General features: G+C 39.7%; 1 protein-coding gene across 4 annotated transcripts in view; it reads right to left on the bottom strand.

Annotated features, from left to right (window-relative positions):
- The window catches only part of NKAIN3 (sodium/potassium transporting ATPase interacting 3), a 358,537-nt gene that overhangs the window by 29,132 nt on the left and 308,400 nt on the right, over positions 1–21,005 (bottom strand). For 3 of the 4 annotated variants that reach the window (XM_087825397.1, XM_087825400.1, XM_087825398.1), the window contains exon 5: positions 2,545–2,605. The exons of the other annotated variant lie outside the window; for it this stretch is intronic. In XM_087825397.1, coding sequence (XP_087681523.1) covers positions 2,545–2,605 — 61 coding nt within the window. The remainder of the gene's footprint in view (positions 1–2,544; positions 2,606–21,005) is intronic. 4 annotated transcript variants of the gene reach the window in all.

Below are 21,005 nucleotides of genomic sequence, written 5' to 3'. Positions count from 1 at the left end.
AAAGACATGTCTTCTTGGCTGTGGGTTGGTAATGTCACATCCGAAGGGCAGTCCATTGTTGCACCTAAAAAGCTATGTGTTGGCACAAATTGTACTAGTCTATGAGATCATTGCAATTGGTTTCATAGATTTCTTTTTGCTCACATCTGCCTTCTGGAGACTCTGGGACAATTCAATTACAAGTGCACTTTTGATTCCTACTTCTATCAATAAAAAATATAAAATTACCCTTGCTTGAGAACTATCAGGCTAAAAGGTTTGCGATTGCTTTTCACTGTCATCTCTCTTCCAGCAGATTATCATGTCAGGTTGGTCTAGGGCATGTTTACTTTGTTTTGAGCACACAAGACTCTTTCTGACTCTAAGTATTATTTGAATTGATGGTAACGCAACTACTATATCCAGATGTCTCTTGGTAACTTAATGCATGGCCCCGATAACAAACACTAGAATTAAGCCGTTAATGGAATAGGCTGCTAGCAGCTGCTTCAATCCCAGTTTGATGGGCATTAAAATAGCTGATTCAGAGATTTCTATAGAGAAACTTAAGCTAATTAAAGACACCAAAGTCAATGGAGCTATAATATCTGCCAGTATCATACAATCTATATACACTGACATTAATACTCTAAGAGAAGGCTAACAGAAGGTCAAAAAACATTTACTTAATTTAGATGAGCCTTTTATTATGCATGTCATTTTGCATTTTCCAGTTTTGCTTAAAATCACAGGTCTCCAAGAAAACTCCTTTCCATATTTATTGTACTAGATAAAGAAGATTATCGATTATTCTGCCTTTTCTTACACAATGAGGCAGGAGGGAGCATTAGCATTGTTTGAGAGCCTCCAACCAACTCGAGGAGGAGAAGGAAGAGGACCCTTTCAGTACCTGCTCAGTATGGGATTTAGTTGAGATTTATCATTCATGGTTTCAGTTTTTTGAAGTATTTATTCATCCCCAATTTTAATCATTTCCTTTTGGTCCTGATTCCAGGTAAAGCTGTTATAGTCAACCAGCTGTTTAAGCTGTGAGTTGGAGGCAGGCTGCTGACTTTTTGTACATTAACATCAGAGTGTGGAACTAACTACTCATGGAACTCCCGAGAATCTACTTTTGTTGTTGTTGTTGTTAATCCTCACCTGAGGATATTTTTTCCACTGCTTTTCAGAGAGAGAGAGAGGAATGGGGGGGGGGGGTACAGAGGGAGAGAGAGAGAGAGAGAGGGAGGGAGAGAAACATCAATTAGAGAGGCACACTGACTGGCTGCCTCCTGCACATGCCCCGACCGAGAGTGGGGAGCGATTCTGCAGCCCAGGTATGTGCCGTTGCCCAGGAATCGAATCCACAACCCTTCCATGGGAGGGCCAACGCCCTAACCACTGAGCACATGGCCAGGGCACCAAGAATCGGCTTTTTGACCTTAGCCTCAGAGTAGGAAGTGTTGTCATTACAGCTGCACTTTTGAAATGTCAGAAATTTTCTAGCTCTTCTAGCATAAAAAAATACCCCCAAGCAAGCATAAAAAATAAAATGCAGTCTGCATGTTTTCACTGCCGGTGGGTTTCATCTCAGTGTCTAATATTTATTCCATTTGGTAGACTAAATTGAGACAAGAGCTTATGGTAAACTGGATTCCAGTTTATATATCATGCACTTCATCTGTTTGGTGGGAAGCATTCATCAGACCCCTTTGGGGTTGTGTTCTAGAAAGTTATAATGGCTAGCTAGTAACTGACCCTTATTTTGTTAGTCAACTTCACAGCTCTGACAGTAACTGCAATGATATAATCAAATCTCTGATATGGTTGGGTGTGGTTTGTTTGCCTAATAATTATTATTTTTAAACAAATTAAAATTTCCTTTGGTATTACATGAGCCCATAACAGAGTTGTGCCAACAAATGACTTGTATATTTGCAGGTAGGTGCTTAAGAAATGCCAGTGCTTGACCTATGTTGTGAAATCTCTACCTACATAATTTCAGGTCATATATGCCTTTTTTCGAGTGTTCTGCTAAAATGTGATTGCTTTACTTTTCAGTATCTCTCTCTTTGTTTTTTATATCTTGCCTTCAAGGTTGTCATTTTTAGTTTTCTCAGAGCATTTTATATAGTTTATATACATACAGAGCTTGCTATAATATGTATTGTTGTATTGATGTTATTGTTATTATTAGTCAGATTTCAAAATTCTGCAGTCAGCCAGCATACTTACAGTTGGTGATGGATAAAGCAACCCTGAATTTTCTACTCAGCATACTGTTTAGGTTTCTTATGAAAAGTTACTAAGACATGATATGACAGCAAACCCGTAGGCTTCTGTGTCTCTGGGAAGCTTCCCACACAATTTGGATTGAGAGTTGCAATACTCAGTGTCATCTGATTTGAGTGCAGTTTGGTTTGTAAATGTTTGATTGTAACTTTACTATGGTGAGTTCAGTCATTTTAAATTCCAAACGGGAATGATTTCATAGCCCTAGAATGATTAGTTTGGAAGCTATATCTCATCCAAAATCAACCCGCAGGGAGATATAGCAATACTTACAGGTGTCCTCTTCTTCCATGAAAATACTGATCACGTAACAGGCGTACACAAAACCAACCAACTGCAAAGGAGAGGAAAAAACGTACTTTAAGACTCTAATCCAAATGTCCACAATTAAAGAACCTATATAATCCAATAGATAAAGAATATATAGTAGAATCGTTTATGAATTTGTAATAGAAAAATCTTGGTTTTGCATAATAGCTGTGATTTTAAGGAGCTTTTAAATTTTTATGCAGCTTTAATAGCTTTCTAAAAAAAGTATACAGGAATGGGAAAAAAACAATTTCTAGATATTTCACTTAGATTTTGATTTGGGATTTACAGGTGTTATATTTTAAGATCACACAGATTATTCAGAACATATATTTTAAAGTTTTGACTATTTATAGAGCAATTTGTAGCTGCATTCATTATTACTGCAACTATTTTAATGTTTAATAACCAAAAAAGGGATCAAAATATATTAGTCATAATTTTTTTAACGACCAATCATCTACTTAATTATTTAAAATGCTCGGAGAATGTAAATTCTATTTAAATACCATGTTGTTTTGTTAATTATATCATAATAAAATGCATTCACTTTCAGGTATTAGTCATAAAATAAAATAAAATAGGAGAGATCATTTATATTTTGGATACTGGTGGTTAAAAGAATAAATGCAGGGCCCGGCCGGGCGTGGCTCAGCAGTTAAGCGTCAACCTAGAATCCAGACGATCAGGGTTCGATTCCTGGTCAGGGCACATGCCCGGGTTGCGGGCTGCAGCCGATCAATGACTCTCTCATCATTGATGTTTCTGTCTCTGTCTCTCCCTCTCCTTTCCTCTCTCTGAAATCAATAAAGATATATTTTAAAAAAAAAGAATAAATGCAGGTCTTCTAGGCTTTCTAGCTTTTCACATTGTGTTGTTTTTTTCCCCACTTATACTGAGAAGACAATTTTTATTCTATGGAGCCAGTGACACTGTAATTCTTGGAAGACAAAACTGTCATTGAATCTAGTTTAGTCTAAAATTACTCAGACCAGTACTTTGATGAAAAAGAGGTACCTCCATAGCTGTGATAGAGTCTGTCTTCTTGCCTTTCTCTCCACTGTTAAAGCGTGTTCCTCCTTCCCCTTATAAAATAACATTGGGAAGGAAACTTTTCTCATAGTCCCGTGTCAAAGGCCAAATACAGAGAATAATATATCTGGTGTTTGTGACTGCCCAGGTAGGTGAGGACTCTGAACTCACAACCCACCGTTAGACTGTCTAGACGAAGGCCAAGAAGTCCCTCGGAGGGCGAAAGTTCAGAGCAAGAGGACTTAAATAGCGAGAGTTGTCAGAGTCCAGAAAGGTCCTCTCACCCCAAGGGGTGCATCTTATCTCAAACCAAGTGAGGGTGTATTTCAGGGAACCAGAAACATGGGAATCTTGACACAGGAAACACAGGTGTTTGGCACCTAACTCACACTTGGTGACGTCAAAAGTTGAGGCGCTGTGGCTAAATGGGCTTTTGGTGACAAGAATGTGAAGAGACAGGGCTGGGGAGGCATGGCAGGTTGGGGGTATGTGTGTCCTTAGCTTGGCAGGTAAAGCTGTTAGGAGGGAGCTGGCTGCGCTGTCTGGAGTGGGACCCCAGACACTCAGAGGGCTTTTTGCCAAGGGCAGGTGGCCTCAGAAGAACGATGCTGCTACTTGGTATACAGAAGGTTTGTAGGAGTGTCAAGTGGCCTACCAGAGAGGCTGGCCATCTGGAGAAACAGGTGAGGTCCTAAAGACAGGCTGGGGTGGGTTTTTGAAGCACCCACAAAAGGAAGAGTTGCAACTGGAATCTGTTATACCCAGAGCGCACCTCCTGCTAGACTACTGCTGAACCAGCCATGTAAGACCTTGTTCCCCATCTCTTCTTTCACTTTGGCTCTGGAATCACCCCAAAGAGAGAAGTGGAGCGAGAAGAGGGGAAAGCAGCGAGGGGTCCCTCCCTCACAGCTGATCTGCGAGTTGAAGTCAGACCCAGGCTGAGGAGGAGAGTTTAAGTAGAGGAGAGTTTGCATTGGCCTGGCCTGGACTTTTAAAAAAATTGAGATAAAATGGTATGCAATAGTATATAAGTTTTAGGTGTACAATATTATAATTTGACATCTGTATACTCTACAAGTGATTACCACCACAAGTCCAGTTACCATCAATCACCATACAATTGACCCCTTTACCCATTTCACCCTCCTGCAAAGCCCCTCCCGCTGGAAACCACCAATTTGTTCTCTGTATCTCTGAGTTTGTGTTTTTAGATTCCACATATGAATAAGGAAATGATATGATAAAATAAATAGGTATAGAAGTAATATTGTCTCCCTCTGCTCCCACAGGAGATCTTGTTCATTCCTTTCAATACACATGTTCCATTTTGGAATATTTTATGTACCTCTCTGCATGTGTATGCCCTCCTTTAGAGAACTGACTTTGAAGATGACCTTTTGCTTGAAAAACAGTTCAATGAGTTCAGGTAACACGAGTTCTAGTGACACAAACATAGACAAATTAGATATCTTTTGAACCCTAAAGAGCTCGACCAGTGACAACCAACAGATCAAGTGTCTCCTCTTATCCAGTGTGACTGAGATGATTGATACTTTGGGTCTTTTCCAGTTGCTTTGCAAAGAGAAGGGTAGTAGCAAAATGGATGAATTATGTTATAATAGAAATATTTTTCAACTAGTTTTGTTACTTTGGTTACAGACTGAAATTTAGATGCTGCATTGTTTATTCTATCTTGGAAGTTGCTAATTGAATAGTTAGTCCACAGTTACCCAATAGTTTTTGTATTTCAATAATTTTTTTTCCACAGTAAACTCAGGTAAGTGAAATTTCATAAATCATTATTTCTTTTCATTTGCATTGGTGGGAGGTAAGTAAAGATAAATCAAATATTTTGACTGAGTGCTGTAAGACTTTTCTAGTATAAAGCTAAGTCCTTCATGATAGTTCAATACTATAAAGAATATTATTTTTCTACTATCCTAATAGAGTATACTGCATTAGAAAAAAAGAATTTAACACTCTTATCTACATCTTTATCTTGGTTCAAAGTAATATAAATTATTTGGTCTTCACTGATATTTTTGAGATGACAATGATGTCTAAAGTATATATTAGCATATTATTAGTCTCTTTGACAGGGAATGTATTTCCATGTCTTTTAACATTAGCTCATTCTATTTGGCATGCTTGACCCATCAGCATTTACTGGTTGGTTCATTGGCATTTACTGGAAGAAAGGCCAGAGGATTGATGAGAAAGGCCCCTTGAGAGCAAACTCAGTGAAGTTAATGCTGAAACACTGTTTTCACATGTCAATATGTAGAGTTGATTTGATGGGGTTGAAAAAATTCCATCCTGATAAAGAAATTTTGACCTAAAACAAAATCTATCCCACAGACCTCTGGTTTATCTTCCAGCTGTTTTAAGAGGCCTGGAAAATATTAACTGCTAATGGCTGTACCATAAATTGCTTTGTTACATATTTATATATTTACGGATACAAATCTAAGAACCCTCCAAGAAATCTTTATGATATAAAATAAATTTTTATTTTTTTAGGAAACTTCTTAATAATCCCAATGCAAGTTTCCTTCCAGGACAAACTGAAAGGGGTTGACCAGTTGGCTAACAATGAAAAACAAACTGAAGTCCTGATTTCATTATTTGGGTAAGTGTAGTGGTAGGGTTAGGATGAGACGCTGAGCAAGTTTAGAAGGATCACATAAGATGATGATCACAGAAGTACTTTTATAACAGCAAAGGAGAACAAACTCATTTAAATATTTTTTAAAGAAATATGCTTTTACTTATGTTATGTTACTTATTTCTTCCCTGTAGTTTTAGGGCCATAGATCATTCTAAAAATATTAAGTTACTATGTTTTCTGAAAAGATCTATGCACTAAAGAGAACTGGTAAATATATGTATTTCTCCTTTCCCAAATAATTCTTTTGACTGATAGAAAGTAAGATCAGTTTCTTAATTATAATGGCAGCACACTATCCTTCCTTATTCAGTGAGTTGTGGGTTTTTTTTTTTAGTTTTTTTTTTTAAATAATGAAATGTGAGAACACTTAGTTTTAAAAGAACAGAGCAATGCATAGCAACAGAAAACTTGTCAGATCCAATTATTCACTAATGGGCCTTAATAATATCTTGATAGATGACAAAAAAGGAATTTTGGCTAGGTAATTGAAATATGCAGTGCCATTAGCTGGAAACAGTAAGATAAAGACGTGCCATAGTAGAAATATTAGGTCACTCTTTAGGTCCTCAAACAAAATTTGCCAGCCATAATCTCAATAGTATAACACACAGATTAATTAAAATATATCTTTTTGATTTATTGACGGGCACACTAATAAAATATTTATCCCCCAAATTACTTTGGCTATCGTGATTAACCAAACTGCCATTTAATTAATAATGTTACTCTCATGAGAACCTGTCTAGACATCACGTTAATCGCCAATTTGTAGGTAGCTGCCTGTTGTGTTGTGTTCTTGCTTTCCTAGAATGTGAGTTGAAACAGTCCCTGGGCTTTCTGCAAGAAATGTCCTATAATGCATTCTTGCTAATAGCAAAGACACACAGAATAATAAATAGCATCAGGATAAGAATCTTGCTCATTTCTGCTTTTGATAAAGCTTTGAAAGCCATTTATTTTAAAGACACATTTTTCTCCTCCATGAAAACCATTCATCTCTACAGTTATAACATTTAATTTTTTTCTCTGTATTATTAATTCTGACTGCATAAATTCCATCTTTTTTGATATAGTAAATGAATGCAAATGACGTAAGAGTAGATTCTGACACCACTTTTTGTGTAAGGGATTGATTCGTTTTTGCAAGTAGGATTTGTACACAAGATTGATTTGTTTTGGCCTTTGGGTCTCGTGTAAGGATTGGCAGGCTCAGGTTTCACCCTCGTAGATACAAGGATGTGGAACACTGGCTGTGTGTCCTGCGAATTGTGCATTTTGGTAAGAATGAATCAAAGAAATGAGTCATCTCTAAAAGCATAAGTGTCTTAAAAGATCACTTTTAGGTGAAACATAATGAGAAAAGCTCATTCAGGGAACTGAGAGAGGAAAGCTTGTTCAGGTCTAGCCTTAGGGTGAGAGAATTGCTGAGTTTGAGGGAAGCCTAAAGGATCCTTGAACAAAAATAACTCCCCATTTACTTTCCAAAATTTCCCAGCTTTCACATCAACATTTAAACCCTAAAGCTTAAGAGAACCAGTAAGGAATGACAGAACTTTCTCTGTTTCAAACACACAGCTTCTCAAATGCTCTTTTAGTCCATTTTTCCTCAAACTCAAAATGACTCTATAAAATGTCTTGGCAAAGCTGCCTGTGGGAGGCAGGCAGAGGTGGGCATGCTTTGTTCTGTGTAGAGCTTAATTCCTGCGAAAATCATTAAGTTGAACATTTGTGAATAGAAAGCTTCTGTAGGTAATTTATTTGAGTTGAGGTGTTACGTTCCTTATAAAAGAAAGTACAGCTACCTAATGTCAAGAGCTGGGATGGTTTGGGATTTTAATTTTATAAGCTGACAAGTTAGTCTGTTACTTGCAGGGTCAGAGACAAAAGACTATTACAGCAGAGCAGCCAGCAAGAGGATCATATCTGTGTTGCATTCCTCATGCCCTTTGGGGCCATGATGGACCCCTGCACACACAGTGGGTTGTGTTGCAGGAGAGGACACTGAGCTACCTTTACAGGATGGAAAGCAAGCCCACTCTCTGCTGGGGTGGTCTGGGAGGGGAGGAGTTACCTCATCCCTAAAGGTTGTTTGCTAGAAACATGACCCTGAGCAATTGCTCAGCTAAAGAGCAATTACAAATTTGGAGGTTATCAGTGTATCTACAGGTGGTATTTAAAGCCTTTTTCCTGGATTAGATCACTAGGAAGTAAATGAAGTCAGAGAAGGCACCCAGGGATGAAGATCTGGAACACTGTGACATTTAGGGGTTGGAGAGAAGTCAAGAAAGCAGCAAAAGAGACTGAAAAGGACTGAGCAGAGAGGTACAGTGATACAAGAAAGTGAGAGCAATCAGCTGTGCCCAAGGCCTCTGATAGGTCAAGGACAATGAGCGCTAAGCACTGACCACTGGATCGGGTGAGCACATGGGTGACCTTGATGGGAGTTGTTTTGGTGGAGGGTGGAGCCAAAATCTGATCAAAGTGGTTTCAAGAGAAAATAGGATTTCAACAATTCTTTCAAGGTGGTTGGCAGGAAAGGATAGTAGTTGGAGAAATATGTGAGGTCAATGAGGTTATTGTTTTTTCTCGTTTTTGTTTTAAGGTGGGCAATACTACAACATGTTCATGTTGGAGAGAAGTCAAGAAAGCAGCAAACATGTTCATGTTCTGATGGGAATAAGCTCTTCTCCAACATGTTCATGTTCTGATGGGAATAGGCTCTTCCTTAAACCATGATTGACAATTTGGGGTAATGGGGAACAAACGTTTTTTTTGTCCAAGCATATAGGAACTTTTTATCTACTTTCAAGCCCTCTCTAGTCCTGCCTCAACCTGGCTTCCCAGGCTTATCTTCCACCATTCTCTGCCATGAGCCTGAGCTCCAGCTCTCTGAGCTCACCCCTTTCTTTGTTGCCCAAGACCCACTAACCATCCTCACATCTCTGCTTGCACAAATCCTCTCACCTTTTAAGCCCTGTTGTAAATGTCACTTCCTTTGATCTCTCCAGTGGCTATACCTCTAGTCTAAAATGACTCAGCACTTTGTTCTTATATCTCTGATGGCAGTTCCCAGTATTGCTTTGTGTCATAGCTATGTGTGCATATGCTATCTCCGGGTAGGTCCCTAAAGGCAGCAAACCTTTGAGAGAGTAGAAAGAAAGACCACATCCTCTGAGAGTCCTGCCCTGGTTCCTTCAAGATGGGGATCTACTCCTTCCCTGACTTTGGCACAGCCTCATATTCCTTGATTAAGACACATTTCACGTAATTATACCCATTTATTTGGACTTCAGTCTCCCCTGCCAGGCTCTTTCAATGTGAGAACTTTTTCTCAACTCAACTTTGCATTTCTGACACTCAGCGCTTTGCCTGGTACAAAGAAGATACTTATTAAATGTTTTTGAATGAATAAGTGATAAGAAGCATTGTATTTCAAAGTGAAGTGTAGGAGAGAAACAAGTATGGCTGGAATAAAGTGGATGAATTTCAGAATTCCAGCATATTAGCTCCCCTGAAATTCCTACATGGGTCACAGTGTCACTCAGTCAATGTAATAGCCAGCTCTGCTTGTGTGCAGCAGTAACTTTTGTCTTGATTTGATATGCTTAATAGATTTTTCTGCTTGGCTTTTGATACTGTCTGGGTCAAGCAATGAATACGAAAACAAGCCAATGATTATACCATCTTAGACAGATGGAGGAAACATAAACATGTAGAAAGAAAAGGGATATTAAGCTATTTTCACTTATGCATTAACTATTGGGTGGGTGTACATGAAACCAAACATTTTAAGTACATTAAAAACAGCCACATGTATACCTGAACACACATGCTGCTTCCTTCACTGGGGAGAGGAGAAATAATGTGATGGAAAAAGAATTTTCAGCCCCTTTGCTGAAGAGATACAGTGGTTTTCATAAGGAATGGTAGTCTTCCTGCTCTCTCGGCAAGCCTGAATTTAGCTTGCCCTCTTGTCATGTTAGGATGAAAGACAACAAAATGTCCAGACATAACACATGGTTAATAATTTGAGAATCTTCTGACTCTTCCTTCTAGAAGGGGTAGGGTTTGGCTTTGTGCAACGGCTCACTCTCAGTTTTGGACTGGACAGGGGAGAATCTTTCTTGGAAGTTTCAGAAAACTCGGAGACTGAAGAACACGCAGCAGGTGGACAGTCTCATTTCACAGGGATGTGTGGACACATTTCTTTCCCTACGCCTCTCAGGAGGGCCTTTCCATGCAACTGCCACCCATGTCCATCTGTTTTCTCTTGTGTGCCCAGCAAAACAGAAGTCTAGGATCCTAGGACCCTCAGGGGAAGAAGTCCTAGGAGGAATTGGCTTTTTAGTTATTTGGATCACTCTGGGAAGAGCATGCATCCGGGTAAGCCCTAACCTACTTGTTTTAAATCAAGTAGCTTATATTTCTCCTTCAGGAGTCCAGAATTAGAGTTATGTCTGTTTATGGAAGTGTCCTATGCCAAGTGAAGCCTGAAATTATTTGAAGACATTTGGATCAATTTCTTATTGAGTCCCACCGGCACCCTAAGCTCCAAATGAATCAATGAATATGGAAATAAGTTGTTTTCTCCACGATGACCATAAAAATGCACAAGAGCAACACCAGCGCATTTTGTCAGGCTTTGGAGATTTATTGCCCTCACTTGTATGGGAAGCACTTGTGTAGACAGTCAAGATGGAAAAAGAATGGTTTGCTGGCTTTTACCAAGGAAGATAAGCTTTTTAATGACATGCTTTTGTGCTGCAGAAACTCCTCACAAGCCAGCTCAGCAATACCACAGGGGACACAAATGTTATTCTGACTCACAAGGAACTTGTTCTCAGGTAATGCATCTCTAGTGGCAAGATGTTGAGGAATAATTGAATTGTTCAAAAATAAAAAAATAAAGGTGCTTATTTAAGTAGATCATTTCATCTAGGACTTTTGTAAGTGTCCACTGCCAAATTCAATAATACTTCAGTGGTACCATGTGAATAGCTAGGTAGGGCCACAGTACCTAAGCATCATGAGGTAATTTGAAGAAAAATGTTTCTCTTAAGAAAAATTTTATTTAGCTTTTATCTGTTTTACAATTGTAAATGTAAACTAAAGTAGGCTTTGTAAATGTGTGAGGTTAACATACATGTAGTTTGGGAATAAGGAGCTATTTTCATGATACTGTCAGGATGTGATGGGTAAGGTCTTGAGTGAACATACATGTCTTAGTGTTTATGGGGACTTGTTAAGTAAGCCATGTTACACAGAGCTCTGCCTCTTCCATACCTGACCCTTTAAATGGAATCAGGCCCAGGAAACTGGAGAGAAAGCTGGGCATGGCCAGGAGCCCTCTGCCTGTGTCCATTCAGACTGGCCTCAGACTTCCTTGTTTCGGTCTTAGCTGTCCACGTCACCCTCTGGCTGCTCACACCTCCTGTTTTTATGACTCATTTTGGAATCTGCTCTCTGGCACACTATAGCAGATTGACTCTTTTTGTGACCCTTCCACACTGGGCACCGTCAGTGTCTCAGGAGAGATATTTCTGCCAGTATACCCCCAAATCCAGCTTGTCACTGGGCCACATAATGCAACAGTGGGATGTTCATCTCCAAATATTACGTGCTATACCTGAGATCCCAGAGAACCCTTTGGAAGGCAGTGGATGAAAGAGCAGCCATGCTCCAAGCCCCATGCTTAGGTAGTCAGGCACTGCCCCATGGGCATGCAAATCCACAAATCCATCCACTGTCTGTCTCTTGTCACTGAGGAGCTGGTTCAGCCAGTAATCGAGCTATTGAGGGGACATTTCTGAGTGGCAATGTCTAGAACTCCAACTATCATGGACCCTGCTCCTCCCACCCAGTGACAGCCATGTAATCTCAGTAGGCTGTTCGGCCCCTTATTGCAGATGAAGTTGCATGTGAAAACATAAAGTCTGTAGTTCTCAGGAGAGCCCAAGAGAAAGAGAGGCATTCCTCTGCTCATCGGTGTCTGTGGAATTTGAGGGGGTATATTCTGCAATACAGAAGTCTGCTTCTCTGTAATTAAATGGGGTTTTCACAGGCTTCTTAATTTGTTTGAGGGACACATTTGACCCACCTAGTGAAGTATGGCAGATGTTATGATCATTTTGGTTGAATTAGCAGATGGAGTCAATTCCACCTAATTCCACTGATTTGAACAGGAGTCAGGATGAGAGTGATGATGCTGTGGTGGTTTTTAGAAGACCCCAGGGAATTTTGTGTGAGAAACTGGCCACAGTAGTGAGATGTCACAGACCACCCGACCTTCCCTGCAGGTCAAGGTGAAATAAATGCTGAGCACTGCCACTTTGCCTGTGTGGTATCCCTGCCTGCTCCTTGATTCTGAGCTCTCTACCTCTGCTCTTCTGACTACTGGAACAACTTCGGCCTGGGGACTAATGATGTTCTCAGCAGCAGGAATTCAAGAAGTTCCATCTAACATTTGGGGAATCAACATGAGGTCACTCTGGCTGCTAGTATTTCTCTGATGTACACAGGTTTCAGGGTGGGTTTCAGCTTTTTTTCCTGGGGTCCAGTGTTTACCTTACAGTTAATTGTTATGGTGGTCAAGAATCCAGCTTTGTGGTTGGAGAAATTTCAGTTTAAATTTTGGCTTTGCCCATACTAACTAAGTGACCTCGGGTAAATTCAAGAGCCTCACAGAGCCTCATCTGTAAAATGGAGATAATGATTGTATTACTTCATTGATTATTGGGAGGATTACTGAGATAATGAATATTTAGTGCTTAGCCCAGGGCTTTGCTGGACAGTATTCTGGCACTGTACATCCATTAATTCATTTAGTCATTATATCACTAGAGCTAATTCTATTATTAACTCCATTTTATGGATGAGAAATTGAGGCACAGAGTTTAATTAACTTGTCTCAAAATCACTTAGGTAGGAAGTGACACTCTGGCTCTTTAGCCCATATTGTTAACCTATCTCCTTACTGCCCCTCTATATGTAGTTCTTCTAGAACCCAAAGCTACATTGACTTCACAAAGCAACTACCAACTCCTTTATAGTATGATTTCCCCAAGAAGATGGTATAATTTTTCCCAGTAATCTTTGCATAGAATTAAGTGCTACCCACTTATCCACTGAACTCATTACTCACCACATACTGTATACTTTTTAAATGATGACTTAAAATTTTAATAGCATGAGAGAAGTACAAAATCTTAGTTAAAAGCATGAAACAGCTCCAGAATGCTTGTGTCTAATACTCTGGAGTTTTTAGGCTTTACCTTTGATTTTATTGGATATTTTTCAATCCAATGGACAACAACCACCATTATTTCTAATAATATGTTGCAATCAATAGAGAGGAGGAGTTTTTCACTAATGATACCCATTTTCTTATTGCCCGAACTGAACGTTCCTTTTTCATGATGGCTTTGGAATGATGCCAGAACTATATGGCTGTGATATTTCCTTTCAAATACTAGTGACTATCTGGGTCTAGGCAAATTCATTATTATTGGAGTTTAATTGATTGCTAAAGGCTTTGTTGAAATTCAAGTGCACCATGTATTTGGACCTAAGCACAGCCTAGTAATTATGACTAGAATGAATTGAGGTTAATTCACTATGACTTTTCTCAGAGAGTCTATGTTGACCTCCAGGGGTTCTATCATCTTTGTTACTTAGAGTCCTGATATAATGTGTTTAAAAATCAATTCCATTTTGGGGTGGTGGAGAGATGGTACTAAGGTTTCTGCTCTATAATTTGTAGAATTATTATTATTTTTTTTGGAAAAATTGGACAGTTGCCCAGGTCCAGGAAGGAAGTTTAAAGAACCACTCTAGTAGCAATCTTGATTCTCTACAGGTGATGCAAGCCAGGGTTGTGTGGTTTGCCACAGTGCCTCAGTCAGTGGGAATTTCTAATATAACCGACTTCTTCACCTCCTGAGATCTTGCCCAGTGGAGACAGTTTGAATTGTATGACTGTCAGGAATTCTTCTAGACAGTATTAAATCCTATCAGCCATTAGATTCCTTTAAACCCACCCTGGAAAATCACCTTATTCAGTCACTGTTTGCCATCTCATCAAATAAAGAGAATACATTAATAAATTGTTTTCATAAACTTTCCTACAATAAAAATCTTTGACTCTATGAAAGTCTCAAATCCAACACAACACATTCCTTATCCTTACCTATTACTTTGTTGACTGTAAGACTACTGTGAACTGATTAGATATCCACAGACATGCCTTATTGTATTTTCTTTCTACATTTATTCCTTCATTCTTTCTTAATGTGTCTGCAGATGAGTCCTCTTTAATGACAACCTCTCTCTCTTTAATGTTTTTTCTTATCTTGATTTTCAAAGCTCTTTCTTTTGCTCTTTTTGAGTTTGTCTCTAAAGATCTCCTTTTCACAGACTCTTTTCCCTCTGCCTTCAAAAGTGTTTAATTCTCCTTTATCTTACAAAAATGTCACTTGGTTCTGCTATGTCTCCCAGCTTCTCCCTTCCACTCACAAATGCCTGAAATGAAAGTTGTTATCAGCTGTCTCCTCTCCTCTGCCTTTCATTCCTTCCTTAATTCATGGCAAATTGGCTTCTAGCCCCACTTTTCTGCTGAGATTGCTCTTTTAAAGGTTAACAGCCTGCATTTTTGTAAAATCTAATGGCCTTTTTATCTATCCAAATTCACACAGTATCGGCACTCTGTTCCAACTAGACTGTAACGTTCTGCCAGGCTCCCACATGTCCATCCCTCTCAGGCCACTTACCCTACCTCTGTATTTCAGCCTGGCCCCTGCACCTAGAGGCAATTCTTGCTACGGTAACAGTGGACTGAAAGACTCTAGGTCAGTGGCGGAACTCAGCCATAAGTCACTTTTTGACATGAGCATCATGGTCCAATGTGGACGTTATGTTGATTTCCTCTTGGGTAAAAGCGAACAAGCAGGGACAATCCAGGCTTGGCACAAACTTAGGGTGGGGAAGATCTACTTGCAATCTGGGGAGGAAGGACCGGCTCCAAAATAAACTAGGAGAGCATTAAAATCAGTTCAATCCTGCCTATGGTCAGGTTGTCCTAACTCAAAAAAGCAAAGAAAGCCAGGTTCAGGCTTTGGGGTGGTGACACATTCTCAGAGCTCTTGGTTTGAAAGATTATTTAAGGAGCGAGGCCCATTCAAGAAGAGTTAAGGACACTGGAAGTCAGGACAGCTCCATGAGCTAAGATGGTATAGAACCCAGGGAGAGAGACAGCTGGAGTGGAAAGCCACCCTCCTTCCAGTTTAGGAGCGAGGAAGCGGAGAAAGGAGGAAGGCAGGCAGTGCAAGAAGTTAGGGCAAAAGGCCCAGAGCTGCCGAGTGATGCACAATTAGGAATAGATTACGGACTACACGGCTTGATGCTCACATGACACTTGTACACTCCAGGGCTCTCACAGGACCCATCTTAGGACACGGAAATACTTTCAGGCCCTAAGAGCTAGTTGGGAAGGGGCCCCAGAGATACTGCCAGGCTTGGTGTCACTAAGTTGGAACCTCAGAAGGAATGAGGGTGCCCTGCTTCTCAAACGCAAGTGCTCATCACGCACATCATCTGGGATCTTGTTAAACTGCAAATTCTGATTTAGTAGATTTCAGGTGGGGCCTGGGGTTCTGCATTTCTAGCCAGCTCCCAGTGACTCGCCTGGTGCTGCTCTTTGAGCAGCAAGGAGCGCAGGTTGCAAATATTATTAGCATCTGGAGTCAGGGAGAACTTATCTTTTAGAGGAATCAGCCTCCGGTTTAGTCCTTGGGCTTTGGTCTTATGAATGTAGCACATAGAGTTAAAAGCCGTGTGACTATGTATATAGTATGCCACCATTTGTTTAAAAATGTGGGGGAAAGGAACATACACACAGGCTTGTACGCTGTAATAGATTGCTAGTTGCCTATTCAATATCCACGCTTCCTTTATTTATTATTATTATTTTTTACCAACAGAACCCCTGTGTTTGGGAGTGGCAAAGTGCCCATTTTAAAATTTACCCCCTCAGACAGGGGGGTAAATTAGATGTGCTGTGGGGCTTTCAGGAAAGCTCTTCAGAGGGAGCTGACTGCTGGGAGGCACACCCTTTTGTTCTTCCTTCTTCTTGCCTGGAATGTTGATGTGATAGACTGCAATGTGGCCACCATGTTGTGATCATGAGGTGACCTTAAGAATGAAAACTGTGTTCCAAGACTGATGAGGAAGAAAGATGAAAAAAGCCTGAGTCTCTGATGACCATGGAGTCTCCATTATAGGTCTGTAGTGCCTGCCTCCCGATCCCTCCTGGATGAGAGGAAATTAAGTCTCTACCTCCTAAATAACTGATTTGTTTCACAATACATAGCTAAGTTCAATTACTAACTGGTACTCTATGCACATCATATTTTTGGGAGTTTATCTACAGAACTGATGCCAGCTATTGCCTTTGGGGAGGGGAACTGATATAACCCTGATCTGGGGGCTGGGGAGCAAATTTAAATTTTATAGTTTGTTCTTCTGTCTTTTCTGGAGTTTCATTCTAAGAGTCACAACAGTCACAAGTGACAGTAAACAAACAACAAAACAGAAAGAAAAAAGCAAACAAGAGAAACAAACAATAGTAAAATGAAAACCTTGAGTGCTTGTGAGTGTTCACGAAAAAATCATACTATGAATTTTCAGTCCCTGTTTTCACACCCTTTGAGTGATCTTTTCTTTTCATTAAAGATGAAAACGAACCCAGCTGCATTGTATGAATTTAATCAGATATTTGTACATAAATGGAAATTAGCATGCATAATTGACATTCAACTCAACTCTGATTTTCTATCTTGCCTTCTGCAGAATTTTACATCAGGATCACTATCCAAAACAATTAAAGCCCCAGCATTTTCGCCACTGAAATCAGGACTCCAAGATTTTGAATTTGTATTTATGATTGATAACAAGTTAAGCAAGAAATGTCTTTTGAAATATGTGTCTTTGTTTGCTGGGTTTGATACAATTTAGTTAATCTGTTTAAAGAGGTGTTGGATTTTCATTGGTAGTGTCGTTTTATAACAAATATCCTCGGAGGCATAAATCTTTATGTCTGATCAAAATGCAATTAATCAAGATGGTTTAAGAACTTTCCGTTTACACAAACATCTCCACTTGCCTCTTACTATAAAGTCAGTTTTCTTTCTCCTCTAGCTAGAGGATATTTCTCTTCTTTCACCCAAAGATTTCATGCTTTCTCACCATTGCAGCATTTGACTACGGGTCTTTCCAGAGTTTGGATGACTGCCTACCTTTTTCTGCTCTCCAGTTCTATGTATATTTGTGCATACATATGTGTGTGCCTACAGAAACTCCTATCTTAATCTTTATATTTAAGATTTTCTTCTCTTTATATTTGCATTTATTTTCCCTTGAATTAGAGTGACAAATAAATGTTTATTTATTTTCTTTAGCAGTACATTTGCATCTATATTTTCAAGCATATGATTTGAGCATTTCACGAGGGGGCTAATAAACACAGCCTGGAAAGTGTAAAGATAAACTTATTCACACTTCATTAGATCACGAAACATTTTCTCACATCAGTTAATATGACTATAGTTTTAAGAATGTCTGCCTTCTTCCCCCCATGGTAGTAATGAGAAGCGAAGTTAATCTAAGACTAGTATGGAAGCAGATTTAGAAAGAGAACTGCAGATGTCATTGGAAATGTTAACCTTTCTATGTCAGGCTCTGACAACGATAATGCTATTTTGAGTACTGTGCTGCTTGCTTTTTTTTGCAAAGTTTATTTTATTTTTTCCTATCACCATTTATTGCCCCTATACCCTCTTCCACCTTCACCCCACCCCCCCATCCCAAGTTTCCTCTCTTTAAAAATATTTTTTTGGGAAAGATTATACCTTACATAATACCTAGAGATGTCTCTTCTCAAAAAAGTAATTAAATGATTGTATAACAAAGAACTATTAAATTATATTTAATCCTTGCTCAAATGGATACGAGCAACCTATGAAACCTATTGTAACCACCTCACACAGTCATCGGCCTGGCCCTGCTCTGTGAGTTTTTGCTGCCAGCTTTAGTCCGCTTACGCAAGGATTCTCAAAGAACTTCCCTCAGGGACTTTCCTGACATCCTTTCTCTGCTCATTTCATTCAACTAATAATATCTATGTGTGTGAGGATGGAAGAGTGGGAAGGAACCGGGGGGGGGGGGGGGGGGAGGTTATATGCTTAAGGCTGAACCACATCGCAGGGCCTGGAAGAATTCTGTCCACGCTTTAGAAAGAGCAAGGTGACCATGCAAACTGCTAAAAAAGGAAGGGCTTTCGTCTCCGCTCAAAGGCTGGGGAGGAACAGTGTTTCATTAGTTAATAGTGAAGTCAAAAGGGCTCCACTTGTCCCTCACTCCACTCTCTCCTCTGCTCACTGTCCTCCAGGGGGGGCCGTGTCCCCGATTCTCCCTCATGGCTCCTTTCCGATAGTCTCCGGTGCCTCATTGGCATTGAGGAGTAAAATCACAGCCATCTGGCAGTCGTCAAAGGATAAAATATTGAAGGGATGAAGGCCCCTGAAAGGAAAGAAGGTTGTAAAATGGCACACGACCTAGTGAGAAGGGCTTCATCTAGTGATGGGAGAGGTGGCAGGTACAAAAGACATCACACCCAAGGAAGGTGGCACCCACTTCCCTCCCGGGTAGACAGGCCAGCCCTGCCGGGAGGGGAACCGCAAATCCTGTCTCACTTGCTGCTGAGCGGCGGTGGGGTGTGCAAGCCCGGACGTGCCGAGAGCACAGGCGCCTAAGGGCGCTCCAGTTACAGAAGAAAACTCAGCTAACGAGTTTGGAATGATGACTATTTATGTTTGAATGCATTTCATACCTGGTTGTTTTTTCTATACTATTGTACAAGGGGCACATGGAGAAATTAAATACTTTATTTGTGGGCAGAGAATTTACCTTCCAATAAGTTGGAAAATAGATCACAGAATGAAAATCAGCTGAAAGGAAGAACCAGCTGGTCTGAACAGCAAGTGTGTACCTGCATCCTGCGTGTAGGAGGTGGGGTTGAATGGGGAAACTACCTACACGACATCTTTCATCACAGAGACATCTCTCAATGCTCACTTGCTAAAGATCTGTTTGGTGGTCAGTATACTTCTTTGCTGTCAGAGCATTAAAGTTTCAATAATCCCCTTTGAAGGGTAGTGTTTTTAAAAGTTTAGTAAATGTGGGCCTGCTCTCCTTCCAAGGGGGCCTTACCAATACATTTTAATGCCGCTTCAGACCAACTGACTCAAGAAGGGTACTGTGGGTTACAATGGTGGGAACTGTCAGCTAAGCTGAAGACCTGCTCAACTGAAGAGCATGTTTAAAATAAATTATTCTTACAGTCACTGAAACATATCACACTTTAATTGGGAGGGTGAATATAGAGTGCATATTAATACACATTTTCAACCAAAATCTTATTGAAAGAAACTGCATTATTTGAAATTTTATTATGTCACTCCATTGTGGTTTCTCAGCACAGAACTAGAAATATTAATAAGATGAATTTCCTTGCTTTTCAAATCCAAACCTGATTTGAAGTCACACCAAACTCACATGGCTGGCTCCCCTGGCAATCAGCCCCATCCTTAGGTGTGTGGTCCAAAAGTCATCCACTAACATAACAAAAGATACTTTTAATTTTTTTTACCACTTAGGAAGTTCCAACGGTTAGGAACTCTGTGCCATAAATGAGGATGGAGACCAAATACATACATACATACATATATATACACACATATATACACACACACATATATATACATATACACATATATACATATATATTTATAAATCACAATATCATAGTTTCTAAATGACATACCACCTTATTTGTTTTTCTTAATTTTCAGGAACCAGAACAAATTCTACCTCTTCCTTGGGTACTTTTTAATCATTAGAAAGTGATGGCTCCCTCTTAGATAGAACCACAGGATTTACTGTCTAGATCTCTAGCTTGTTACCACTGCATTATCATGGTGGTATTTTAAAGGACTGCTTTTAAAATTCAAAGGATTTTAATTTTTTATTGTGCACTCACTTTATCTTATTTTTCTTTGTAACTTTGTGCCTAGTCCCTTGCTCGTACACCGCATTTATTTAATAAACTAATGCTAAAAAATTGAATATGGTGTTTTTGGAACCCTTTGGATGAGTAGGACAAAAGGCAGGAAGCGCCTATTCAAAATTTGCTTGTTGACAACAATGGACAAATAGATCAATGGAACAGATAAAGAGCCCAGAAACAGACCCACATAAATATAGTCAATTGATCTTTGACAAAGTGGCAAAGATGATACAACGGATCAACAATAACATTTTCCACGAATGGTGCTGGAATTACCGGCTCACCACATGCACAAAAGTGAATACACCCTTTACAAAATTAACTCAAAATAGATCATAGAAGTAAATATAAAACACAAAACTGTAAAAGTCCTAGAAGATAACAAAGAAGAAAACCTAGGTGACTTTGCATATGGTGATATCTCTTTTGATACGGCATCAAAGGCACAGTTCACTAGAGAAAGAATTGATAAAATGGAACCCTGGGGGAGCCAGCACCTTCCTTCTGGACTCTAGTTTACACCTTCACAGTAACAGAATAAAGCCCTGATTGTTACTTTCAGTTTGGCTCCTTGTCACCCGGCAGCTCAGTTCACTGTTTCTTGACAGG

This window comes from Miniopterus natalensis, chromosome 16 (genome assembly GCF_054644295.1).
Source record: "Miniopterus natalensis isolate mMinNat1 chromosome 16, mMinNat1.hap1, whole genome shotgun sequence".
Classification (NCBI taxonomy): Eukaryota; Metazoa; Chordata; class Mammalia; order Chiroptera; family Miniopteridae; genus Miniopterus; species Miniopterus natalensis.
This window is presented reverse-complemented; position numbering and strand designations above follow the sequence as displayed.